At 40.2% G+C, this 12117-nt stretch overlaps 1 protein-coding gene and 1 long non-coding RNA gene across 4 annotated transcripts in view; one reads left to right on the top strand and one right to left on the bottom strand.

The window, feature by feature from the left end:
• Positions 1-634: 634 nt before the first annotated feature.
• Positions 635-12117, bottom strand: part of si:ch211-195b13.1 (STKc_SGK domain-containing protein) — a 15423-nt gene continuing 3940 nt past the window's right edge. Inside the window, exons 1-14 of one of the 3 annotated variants that reach the window (XR_004895017.1) lie at positions 6629-6883; positions 6026-6101; positions 5170-5254; positions 5037-5077; positions 4870-4927; positions 4680-4763; positions 4402-4533; positions 4196-4308; positions 3941-4064; positions 3728-3823; positions 3479-3634; positions 3275-3364; positions 2375-2662; positions 635-2311 (exon numbers count right to left, since the gene is read on the bottom strand). Coding sequence is in view for 2 of the 3 variants with exons in the window: in XM_031295790.2 (XP_031151650.1) it covers positions 2498-2662; positions 3275-3364; positions 3479-3634; positions 3728-3823; positions 3941-4064; positions 4196-4308; positions 4402-4533; positions 4680-4763; positions 4870-4927; positions 5037-5077; positions 5170-5254; positions 6026-6101; positions 6629-6698 (1290 nt within the window). In the remaining variant the exon portion in view is untranslated. Of the gene's footprint in view, positions 2663-3274; positions 3365-3478; positions 3635-3727; positions 3824-3940; positions 4065-4195; positions 4309-4401; positions 4534-4679; positions 4764-4869; positions 4928-5036; positions 5078-5169; positions 5255-6025; positions 6102-6628; positions 6884-12117 lie in introns of those variants that run through there. The other 2 variants (XM_031295790.2, XM_031295791.2) reach the window with 2 other exon arrangements.
• LOC118493068 overlaps positions 6942-12117 on the top strand; it is a 24526-nt gene continuing 19350 nt past the window's right edge. Inside the window, exon 1 of the long non-coding RNA XR_004895018.1 lies at positions 6942-7549. This is a non-coding gene — a long non-coding RNA (uncharacterized LOC118493068). The remainder of the gene's footprint in view (positions 7550-12117) is intronic.

The raw sequence follows: 12117 nt of genomic DNA, 5'->3' as shown, positions 1-12117 counted from the left end.
TTATTTTCAGGTTCATAATTGTATTTAGAGGTTGTACCAGAATAGGTTTATGTGGTTTAATTTTCAGAAAACATATATTTGTTGTACTGCACATTGCTGCAGCTCCTCTTTTCACCCTGTGTGTTGAGCTCTCTGTTTTAGCTACAGAGTGAGACATCTCACTTCTGTACCATCTTTGTTGGGAGTTGCACATGCACAGTAAGTAGTGCTAGCTAGTCAGTTGCAGAGTATGAGGGAGTGCCACGCTAGCAGCTAGGCGAGCATTATAATGTGTGTTACAAAGTGACGCACGTTCGTCACAGAAGTAAAGGCTGGACTACAATAGAGCTGTTTGGAGCAGTTTGTGAACAGTTTTTTCTCTGGAAGATGGTAAGTCCCTTTGGGCTTTTTCACTTTGTAAACCTATAATGTGGACATATACACACATATATATATATATATATATATATATATATATATATATATATATATATATATATATATATATATATATATATATCTCACTATAAAGGCAAGGGGGAAAGCCAAAAAGCATAATATGAACACTTTAATAGTTGTATTATGTAACTTATTAAAAAAGTATTGCGTAAAAGAAGCATCAAAAGCATTACAAACAAAAACAGCACACTTGAAATGAATTTAGAGAATTTATTTGCCATTTCTGACACAGATTACACAATTCAATATTTCAGTTGATCATGTAAATTATCTTTTATACAGTAGCAGTGGCATGTAAATAAATATACATAAAAAATACAAAACAGAAAAGTAATGCTTCCAAATATGGAAGAAATGATCTAGAACTGTGTGCCTTTTTTTCTTTTCTTTTCAGCAGGCTTGAAAATACTCTCTCAAACGGCTAAAATGTGGAGACTCAATGAACAATATCTGTTTGAGTGAAGATCCTCTCTTAATAACTTAATGAATATCAGATCATAAATTACAACGTACACTTCTGCTAAAGAGATAAAATCATAATTATTCTTTTGGACTTAACAAGATTTTATTGCACTTTCCAGAACCATATTATGCAGTTAGGCCAGTGACTACACACTGTTAGTGGAAAGCCAGCGCCTGCTCCACCTAGTGGTTCTTTTGTCAAGTTAATGAAGCACTTTTTTGTTTTTTTACAGAATATTTTCTAGAAAAGGGACCCAGAGGTTTAGGGAAAAGAGATATACACATACAGTAAATATGGATCAGGCCGCCTTGGACAGGCACAAGACATTCACAGTTCTTCTCTACATAATGCATAAATACAAAAAAACATTTGTAACCACAGATTCTATAGTTCGTCTGGAGTGTTTGCAATAAAACAGCAATCACTTAAATTTAAAAGAAGTTTGATATACAGTGTGTGCTATCATTGACGTGGGCCTGTTATTGCTGGTTGAACTCTGTATCGCACTCTCTTGATCAAACAGAGAAGACTTTCATAAACAGTAGATATAGATTAACACGGTCACTGGTTGTAAATGAAAAGGAGTTGGAAAACCAAAAATAAAATATATTGCCATACAGGAAATATTACTAATTTATAATAACTAATTTATATTATATGCCGAACTTTTCTTAAAAAGAGTGAATGTTTGTAGTTAAAACATGGAAAACCTTTTGGTTTTGCAATAAAATATATATAACTGTTTTCTTCTACACAGTAAAGTAAAACTTTGATCTTCAGTTTTTGAGGACAAGCCGGTCAAAAAAAAAAGATTGTGTTAAAGCATACCACAGTTAACTGTTTGGTCCAAGTATCACTATTAGTGTAAAATATTGAAATTACATTCTTTCTTCTTTCAAAGAACAGATATGGAATACAAATTTTTATTATTAGTATAGCTATTAATCTGTCTAATCCAAAGTTGCTGATGCTTAAAGCAGAATGTTTTACTTTTTTTTTTTACCCTCGTTTCCGCAAGTGCAATTGAGCATTCACATGAAAATAACAATGCATGGTGAACTTTGAACAGTTTTAACAAATGTAGACATTTAATGAAGGCATCAACCTTAACGGCTAGCGCCCTGGCCAAAAGTCCAAACAAGTGAGATGCTTTTCTGGTTTTTGATAAAGCTGGCTCTTGCCAAAGCTGCTGCCGTCCAAACTGCCTTTCGAACCTCAGGCACTTCTCTTCATGTCACTTCACCAGTAGCTGTGACAGTGATGTTTCATGACCCCAGAGTGCATCCATACTTGGCGAACATGTTTTATAGTTTTGGGTGGTTGAGGCAGAAGAGTAGGGCCAGTGGTGTTGTAACATGAGAGTCCCCATATGTACACTTTTAATGCACAAGATCCCTCAAGATCTGCCCCCCCCCCCGCCCCCCCCTTGCATTCATGTCCACTTTGTCAGTGAGATCCTCTTATTGGGCTCTGTAACGTCCCCCCAAAACAGGCTGCTCCGGTGTGGTCCCAATGTCAAGATAAGACTCTCAATCCAGAGCTTGTATTTTGTGTCTCTTGTTAGTTCCCGGGACAGAAGGGCAGAGATGTTGGCGTTCACATGAAGGAGTGGTCTGCTGGAGGGCCATAAGAGAAGCCTGGAAAAGCCCCAGCTGCTTCCTTGATGCTGCTGGTCGCAGCCAGGGTGTCGTTGCACAGAGAGGAGGACACTGGCAGGTGGGTGAACTCGGGGTCAAAGTGTCGGAGGTCTGTGGGACCGCTCTGTGAAACCAAGCAGGAAGGACATGAATTATGAACCCCGCACCAAATTATGTAAAAATGTATTTTCAAAAGTTAAAATAAGTCTGAAAATATACATTAAAATGAATGCAACATTTTAATAGCATAGATAAATTAGTCTTTTTGTGAAAAGAAAATGCTTTACACATTGAAGGTAAGCTTACTATAGGTAATGGTAGCCATACCCTTGCTAGTTGCTGTGTCTTCCGGATGTATATTTAACATTAAAACATGATGCATGAATAATATCCATTTCTTTTTATCCATTCTGCCCAATTTAATATGCAACTAAATTGTATACAATATATGCGGTAGGGGGTCCCTACTCAGTCTCTCTTTCAGCCAAGGGGTCCCTGGCCTAAAAGACGTTGAAGACCCCTGGATTAAATGAACCAAAATATTTTTTACTCGCAGCCCTGTATGATTATAAATTGAGTATTAGTTTTTTGGACAATTGGTTCTGACTGACGAGTTGAAGACGTCACATAGCGCTCCGGGAAACTGTAGCCATTTTTGACAATTTTCTGACATTATACAGACAAAAATGAATAGAGAGTGAAAAAACCGTCAGTTGCAGCCTTAGTTTCAACTTACCACTGAGGGGGCGAATGGAGGTATGATCTTCTTGGCCATCAGGTCCTCCCAGTTGATTGGAGAGAAGAAGGAATGGAACTTGAGTTCAAGCTGGAGGGGAAAAGAAATTCAGAATCAACAGATTGCCAGCTTCACAACAGGCTTCACATATCTCTTATGGGTTTTCATGTAATGTGTTCCTTAGGTTTAGCTGTGTGCACTTACAAAGTCGTCCTTCACTCCCAGCCTCTTGGTGCGGTCCTTCTGCAGAAGCCCCTCAAGCAGTTCCCTGCCTGAGTTTGACACATTGGGCTTGAGCACAGGAGCATTGTGCAGGATGTTGTTGTACATCTCAGCTGTGTTGCGACTGTAGAACGGGGGCTATAAAGCAAAAGTGTAAAACAACAAATTAATTATTTTTTTTCCATACATAAACAAGCAGAAGAGTTGCACTAAGAGGCAGATTTCACTTACAAGTCCATAGAGCATCTCATAAAGCACCGATCCCAGACACCACCAGTCAACTGTGCGGTCGTACGCCTGCTTCTGGAGAACCTCAGGGGCCAAGTACTGAGAGGAAAGCAACAAGAAAGTGTTAACCCATTGTCCGACAATTATGATTAGTCCTTGGTGGAGTTTCTGTATAAATGATAAGGATGTGTGAAAGTCTAGAGATTTGTTTTGTACCTCTGGTGTCCCGCAGAAGGTTGTTGTTGTTCCATTGGCCTCAAGGCCTTCTTTGCAGAGGCCAAAGTCTGTGAGGACAATATGACCCTGTGAGTCTAACAGGATGTTTTCAGGCTTCAGGTCCCTGTAAAGAAGAATAAAAGCTTTAAATAAATGACTTCAAAGTAACTCCTATAAACGTCCTCCTTCAGTTCAGTTCAGCGCAGGTCATGTTTACAATTGTCCACTAGGGGGTGCTGTAGGATCGCTCGTTACCTGTACACAATGTGCAGGGAGTGGAGGTAGCCAAGTGCACTTGCAATTTCAGCAGCATAGAACCTGGCTCTGGGCTCCAGGAAGACCCTCTCTCTCTGGAGATGGTAGAACAGCTGCAGAGACAACGGGCATATGTCAACATCAACTTGAAAACAATACCTGGATAGTCTGACCTGATTTCTGGGTGTTGTGAGATTTTAAATTACCTCTCCACCGTTGACATAGTCGAGTACAAAGTACAGCTTGTCAGTAGTCTGGAAGGAGTAGTGCAGCCCCACCAGGAAGGGATGCTTGATGTTCTTCATCAGCACACTGCGCTCGGCCATGATATGCTTTTGCTGGAAGGAATATATAGAAGTTAATATAATGCTGTATTTATCACAATGACATTATACATTGTGAAACAGAAGAAATGTGGTGTACATGGTAATTCATCTTGATCTCTGCAGTTTCACTTGTAGTTCATAGTGATAGGAAAACACACCTCTTTCTTCTTCATGATGATTTTCTTCTGTAGCACCTTGACAGCGTAATATTTGGCGGACTCCTTGTGTCGAGCCAGCAGAACCTGTTATAGAGCAAACATTTGCATCAGTGGTGGTGTTCCAGCAGTGATAGGCGTGAGCAGATACCAGTTAAGTTGGTTAAATAAAAGAGAAGTTAGACAGACTCACCTTTCCAAAGCTGCCTTTGCCGATGATTCTGAGGTAGTCAAAATCACATGGTTTGATCCTAATGTAGAGAAACAACCAGATAATTAGGATTTTTGTTGACACGTGTTGAGCTCTACATATTTTACAAAAATGTTTACATTTAAAAGATATTTTATAAGGCTACTTACTGAGTTTCCTCAGCCAGTGAACTTCGTGAATTTAGGTACAGCTGAAAGATATGAAATGGGGAAATTTTATAAATACATTGCCATATTTTGGAAAGAAAATGAGTCAAATAGTCAGGGTACAGTTTCTGCTTACCGGATGTTCTGGAAGGTCATCATTCAGCTCATCAACATCCTGGTTTTCATTTTCATCACTCTTCAGGAAGTTGTTTACTTCAACACTGGAAAAAAAAAAAGAAACATGGTCATAAGATTCATTTAACATCAGCTACAGTATAAAACTTTTACATTTTGATGTGACTGTGTTTTTTATATTTAGTAATTCAATATAAAGGACTGCATTTGAATTTTGTTGCACAGGAAAATCCCAGGATCTTAAGCAGTTTGTGTGACTGAAGAGCTGAATGAACGCTCCCTGCTGGGGTGTGAATGACTGAAACATCTGAAACATCCAGACAAGTCAAGTTAAGGACACAGTCATCCCCATGTACTGTAGCGGCCTAACCTGTCTGAGAAAAAGCTTAGACCGCTGACCCATGACAAGAGGGTTCAGGCGGCTCTGCAGGACTCAGCGGTCCAGATCACACAACCTTTCCTTCTGAAACTTCTGAAGGGAGCAGGTGTAGCGCACACACCGGTTGTATTTTTCCACAGCACCAGATCCCGACCTGGGAGTTCAGGATGTGATAGGATGAGCCATGTATCAAGCAATAACTCAATTACCGGTTTATCCGTGTCTAGGGTACATAAGGGATTTGCTACAAAGGTGATTAGGCATTGGAGAGGAGGTTGTTACAACAGGCTCGTGCTCGTCATGAAAGGACTATTCTTGCACCTGGCTTCTTGGACCCAGATTATGTTTTCTCACAGAATGTCCTGCCAAACTCAGGTGGCTGATTGGATTGACCAGTGCACACTTAAGGCCAATTTTCCATTCAAATCTAAATGTCTTTCACCCCTTGTGGAATATCTTTTTTTATAGAAATACTCACTGTTGGCAGATATGTGGGGTAGACACCAGCTTCTGGATGAAGTCATTCAACCCCATTTTTCTCTCCTTGATGAAAGCTGCAAAGGGGGAGAGAGAGAGAATGGTAATACATGATATGTCAGTTTGATTATCATTGACCACACATGATACAAAGATTTTTGTCTTCCATTAGAGAAGAAATATCAGTTGTTGGAGCTGTAATCCGCTGTTCCAAATATCCTGTTATACAGTGAAGGGTAGGTTTGTCTGTTGGACCTCTAAAGCTGCGGGCTTATAGGTTATGCAACCATTGGGCCACTCATTCGTGTGAGCCAACAAAGCATTTTCCATCCTAGATTCTTATTACAACGCAAATAGCCATTTTTGAGATATTAAAGCAGATATCTTATTATTTCTCGTGATTTTTATTTTTAAACATCATGTCTCTAAAATTAGAACAAAAAAGCACTTTGCAATGAGGTTAAAGTCATCTCTTGACAGCCGTTTGGCGTACTGATCAACACATCAATAAATACGCTCAGCTCGCTTCACTAATTAGTACATAAGCAGCTTCATTGATGAATAGGCTAGAAGTTGTGATAATTGTATTGTTTTTGTCGCTCACCGGTGAGAACGGTGACAATCCCCCTCATTTTGCAGTAAGTTATATCGCATCCAGCTTCAGTCACTGCCATGTTTATCGATAAACAAATATCCAATAAAAACACGTAGAAAACCCAACAATAATAGTTCCCGTACGATCCTGTAAACGTCAGTTATCTGCGTGTCAAAACCGTTAAAGAGCTCAACCGACCGCGCTCTGCTCTGAATTGCAGCTGCCCACACTGCGCGAGCCAGCCAGTTTATATATATATGGAGCACGTGGTACTTTTCTTTTTATGTGACGCCCATCTATTTCCGTCACGCGCGTAACCATGGCAACTGCGTGACATCATGGGATTCCGCTGCAGCCATATCTGCCCATTCTGCCTGAAGGTGGAGGATGACAGAGAGCTCACCGCAGAGGAGGAAGAGGAGGCGTTGAGAGGAAGCCCTCCCACCACCACCACCTCTTCATCATTTTCTCTCAATGGAAAGCTCCAACTGACTGTTATCTCCTATAACAAAAGGGATTAAAGTCAAGTTATGAAGAGAGGGGGAAACAATTGCAATCACACAGCAAGAGCTGATACTCTGCTCTGCTCACTGCAGTCGTTTTATTTTGAAAGGACGTGGAGAAAATGTCACGATTGCTGCATTCCAGCTTCTGCCTGCCTGCAAACGGCTGCAGTTTCTGACCCACATACAGGCTATGAAACGCATGATAAAAAGAAAAGAAAAATACCAATTGTGCATACACATTACCTCTATCTAATCCATGCAATTTGCAAAAATATCCATTATCGGTGGCTGATGAGGTCAAGGTTATAATGGTGACTTGGTACGGCAGAATTATATAAATTCAGATAAATCACACACGACATCATGCTCGTCTAAGCCGAAGCAATGATCAGTCCAGCTGTCGTAGATGTGGTCCGCTAACCCGGTAAGTTATGTAACTGTGCCATAATGCAGATAGCTATACTGCCTGGGGAGGAGAGTGAGCTGCATAGGAAATTTTCCAGTTAGTGTTTGTGATTTTTAAGCAGAGGTTATTTGGTATCTGTGGATTAAAGTGTTGTTAGACCATTCGCAGAGCAATTATGGCTTTTGAATGACTGTCTATTAGTGTTTTATCCACTTTAACTCACTGTATATCAGAGGGAAATATTGTACTTTTTCATCCCACTACAATTATTTGACAGCTTTAGTTACTTTACAGAAACAAGAGAAACATTTTACATACAAAATGTGATTCATATCCTTTCATCAGAACTAATACTATAGGTTGATTAATTGATTAGCAAAAAAGTATGAACAAAATGCCAAACTTTTGGTTTGACTTTTTAGTCAAACAGCACAAAATATTTTTTGATCGCCTTCGGCACTTTTTCACTGTTTCACTGCAGATTAAACGATAATGAGAATCGTATAAAAACCGCATAAAAAATAGTTAAACAAGCTACTAACACATTAATGCATCAGTAATAATAATCAAAAGGTATATATATAAAAGGTTAACACTCATAGTGGTCTTTTTCTTTTAATGTCATCTACCTTAACTTGATACTTAAAGGTCCCATGGCATGAAGATTTCATTTTATGAGGTTTTTTAACATTAATGAGTTCCCCCAGCCTGCCTATTAGGGGTGTGCATTGGCACTGCCCTCACAATTCGATTCGATTATGATTCACCAGGTAATGATTCGATTCAATTCGATTCTACGATGCATTGCGATGCATCAAAATTCTACTGCACACAACAAGGCAAATTTTTCATCAGTCATGATGCAATACAAGCAGTCAGATATTGAACAACAGATTTTATTGGCTGCTATGTGTGTATTATCACTCTCCTGTATCTTTGACATGAATGTCATTAAATAAAATTAATGGTACAGGGTATTGGATATGGCATTTTCAAACCTGAAAAAGAAAACATAAATCAGTGCTTTGAATGAGAAATGTTTCTCTTCTCTCTGCTTTAGAACCATTTGAAATTAAATAGAGCAATAACAGCCAACTTTTTTCCAGCAGTGACTGCAGCACATGTGATACAATCTGCCAATCCTCGCTAATATAATGTGCCGTTATGGTTACATAGGACTCTGTTGCGACTGAAGTCCAGGCGTCACTTGTAATGGCTACACGACTGGCTTTACACATTGATTCCATTACCTTTGCTTTGGTTTCTTTGTACAATGCGGGAAGCGCAGAATCAGTGAAGGTAGCTCTTCTCGGTAGCTTATACCGGGGCTCAATTGTTTTAAGCATGTGGCGAAACCCTGCATTTTCTACCACAGAATGGGGATCCTATTCCTATCCTTAATAGATCCTTCGCTATGAAACATGCCACCGATCGTGTGATCCTCTTTGCTCTCTCGGAGTTGTGTGGCAACTTTGACACTAGCGACTCGTCAATTCTTGGCTGGGATGTGTCGACTTTTTGTGTTGTTGTTGAAGCGAACTCAGGATGCCGACGATCAACATGGTTCGTGAAGTTAGTTGTATTGCCAACGTGCTTGATTTTAGTGTGGCAGGTTTTACACACCGCGTAAGTCTTGTCTAGTTTCCCATTAACTTCGTAGAATCCGAAATGTTGTTGTTATGCCCTCGGAAGTAATTGAAACTTCACAACTTTATTGTCCACTCAAGGCCAGAAAATTAACAGTAACATAATGGATTATGGCACTTTGCCGCATCGATGCTGAATCATGCATGCCCCGCATTGCGATGCATTGCCGAATCGATTATTGTTGACACCACTACTGCCTATGGAACCCCAGTGGCTAGAAATGGCGATAGATGTAAACCGAGCCCTGGGTATCCTGCTCTGTCTTTGAGAAAATGAAAGCTCAGATTGGCTGATCTGGAATCTCCTCCTTATGAGGTCATAAGAGGAAAGGTTACCTCCTCTTTCTCTGCTTAGCCCACCCAGAAAATTTGGCCCACCAATGAGAAAGAGAGAGACATCATGGCTTGCAAACAAGCAAAGCATGGCAGTTGGTCAAGGCCACACCCCCCCCTCCCCCTTGCCCCCCCCCCCCCCTCTCTCCTCCTCAATAGCTACAGACACAGAAATGGCACATCCTAAGGAAAGCTCATTGTGGGACTGGCTCTAGTGGCTGTAATTCTGCACCAAGGCTGAATTTCGGGAAAGAGACTTCAGATACAGTATTAGGGGACCACTAAGGCCTATATAAAAGAGACTTCAGATACAGTATTAGGGGACCACTAAGGTCTATATAAAAGAGACTTCAGATACAGTATTAGGGGACCACTAAGGTCTATATAAAAGAGACTTCAGATACAGTATTAGGGGACCACTAAGGTCTATATAAAAGAGACTTCAGATACAGTATTAGGGGACCACTAAGGTCTATATAAAGAGACTTCAGATACAGTATTAGGGGACCACTGAGGCCTATATAAAAGAGACTTCAGATACAGTATTAGGGGACCACTAAGATCTATATAAAGAGACTTCAGATACAGTATTAGGGGACCACTAAGGTCTATATAAAGAGACTTCAGATACAGTATTAGGGGACCACTAAGGTCTATATAAAAGAGACTTCAGATACAGTATTAGGGGACCACTAAGGTCTATATAAAAGAGACTTCAGATACAGTATTAGGGGACCACTAAGGTCTATATAAAAGAGACTTCAGATACAGTATTAGGGGACCACTAAGGCCTATATAAAAGAGACTTCAGATACAGTATTAGGGGACCACTAAGGCCTATATAAAAGAGACTTCAGATACAGTATTAGGGGACCACTGAGGCCTATATAAAAGAGACTTCAGATACAGTATTAGGGGACCACTAAGGTCTATATAAAGAGACTTCAGATACAGTATTAGGGGACCACTAAGGTCGATATAAAGAGACTTCAGATACAGTATTAGGGGACCACTAAGGTCTATATAAAGAGACTTCAGATACAGTATTAGGGGACCACTAAGGTCTATATAAAAGAGACTTCAGATACAGTATTAGGGGACCACTAAGGTCTATATAAAAGAGACTTCAGATACAGTATTAGGGGACCACTAAGGTCTATATAAAAGAGACTTCAGATACAGTATTAGGGGACCACTAAGGTCTATATAAAAGATACTTCAGATACAGTATTAGGGGACCACTAAGGTCTATATAAAAGAGACTTCAGATACAGTATTAGGGGACCACTAAGGTCTATATAAAGAGACACTGGAATTGTTGTTGTAGGGCTGCAACTAACATTATTTTCAATTCTGATTAATCTGCTGAATATCTTTTCAATTATTTGGTTAATCCTTTTGTCTATAAAATGTCAGAAAACAGAAGAAAATGGCCTTTATAATTTCTGACAGCCCAATAGGGCCGTCTTCAAATGTCATGTTTTGTCCGGCCAACAGTCCAAGGCCCAAAGGTTTTCAGATTATTATCATATACTGTATGACAAAGAATATCATCAAATCCTCACATTTGAGAAGCTGGAACTATCAAATGTTTGGCAATCAACTCATCAATAAATCGACTGGTCGCTGCCGTTATACTGCTTTTACTTTACTAAAGGATCGGAGTACTTCCTCCGCCACTGGTCTCTGCTTCAGTCCTCAGAGATTCATTCATCTGTCACAGGGAAACTCCTGGGTTTTGTCCCCAGTTTGACATGTGACAGTCCGGCATAATTTAAAGGAAGTGAGACTTCACAGGACCGGTTGTTCTTGTATTGGGGAAAGAGGAAGTGCCTTATCTGTGGTGTGGGCCCAAACCGAAACTAGCTGGTGCTAGAGCCAGCCAGCAGCGTATTATGTTCTACTCTGGAAAGCTTCCTGAGCAAACACTCACAGCTCAGCTCTGGCTCACAGAAACACAACAGATCCAATTGCATGACAGCGACTCCTCTCAGCAGGCTTTGTGTGAGGCCTTTTCTTCACCTCATGCAGTTTTTCTCTGAATTATTCATGTGTATCATGGTATCATCTCTGGTACAAACATGACTTGGGCAGTTCCCTCAAACAGCGTCATTGCTCTGCCCCTCCTGTTTTTGAATTTGATTGTGATTTGCATTTTTCTGTTATGATGGAACAGAAAGTCAGGTGCTGTAGAGCAAAACACAGCTGGTTGAAGAGGTGTTTCCTCTTTTTCTAAATTATGGTTTATGAGTAAGAAGTGTGAAAGGAATCTCACACTGACGTCAGTCTGACTAGGGCCTTTCCTGTTGTGATAAAGAAAGATTATCTGTCCCGTAGAAGGTTTCACAACGTTTAAAATGAACTGAAAATGCGTTAGAGATTGTATCTCTTTCAGTGTCTTTATGAATGTCTCTACGGTTCCAGATGAATCAGGTTTTATTTAGCACCTTAGAAAAAACTGCCCCGCTTCCCGTCGTTCTGTCCAGCCAAGTGATTGATGCTGAGCACACAAGCAGCACTTCTGCTCGCTGACAAGCTGTCGTGAAAGTCACCTGCCAACACATCCTGTAAAAGCCATTCCAACCCTCACAGGGTGCCAGCCTCGGT

The sequence above is a fragment of the Sander lucioperca genome, chromosome 14 (genome assembly GCF_008315115.2).
Source record: "Sander lucioperca isolate FBNREF2018 chromosome 14, SLUC_FBN_1.2, whole genome shotgun sequence".
NCBI classification, from domain to species: Eukaryota; Metazoa; Chordata; class Actinopteri; order Perciformes; family Percidae; genus Sander; species Sander lucioperca.
Note: the sequence above shows the minus strand (reverse complement) of the source record. Positions and strands in the feature narration are given on the sequence as shown.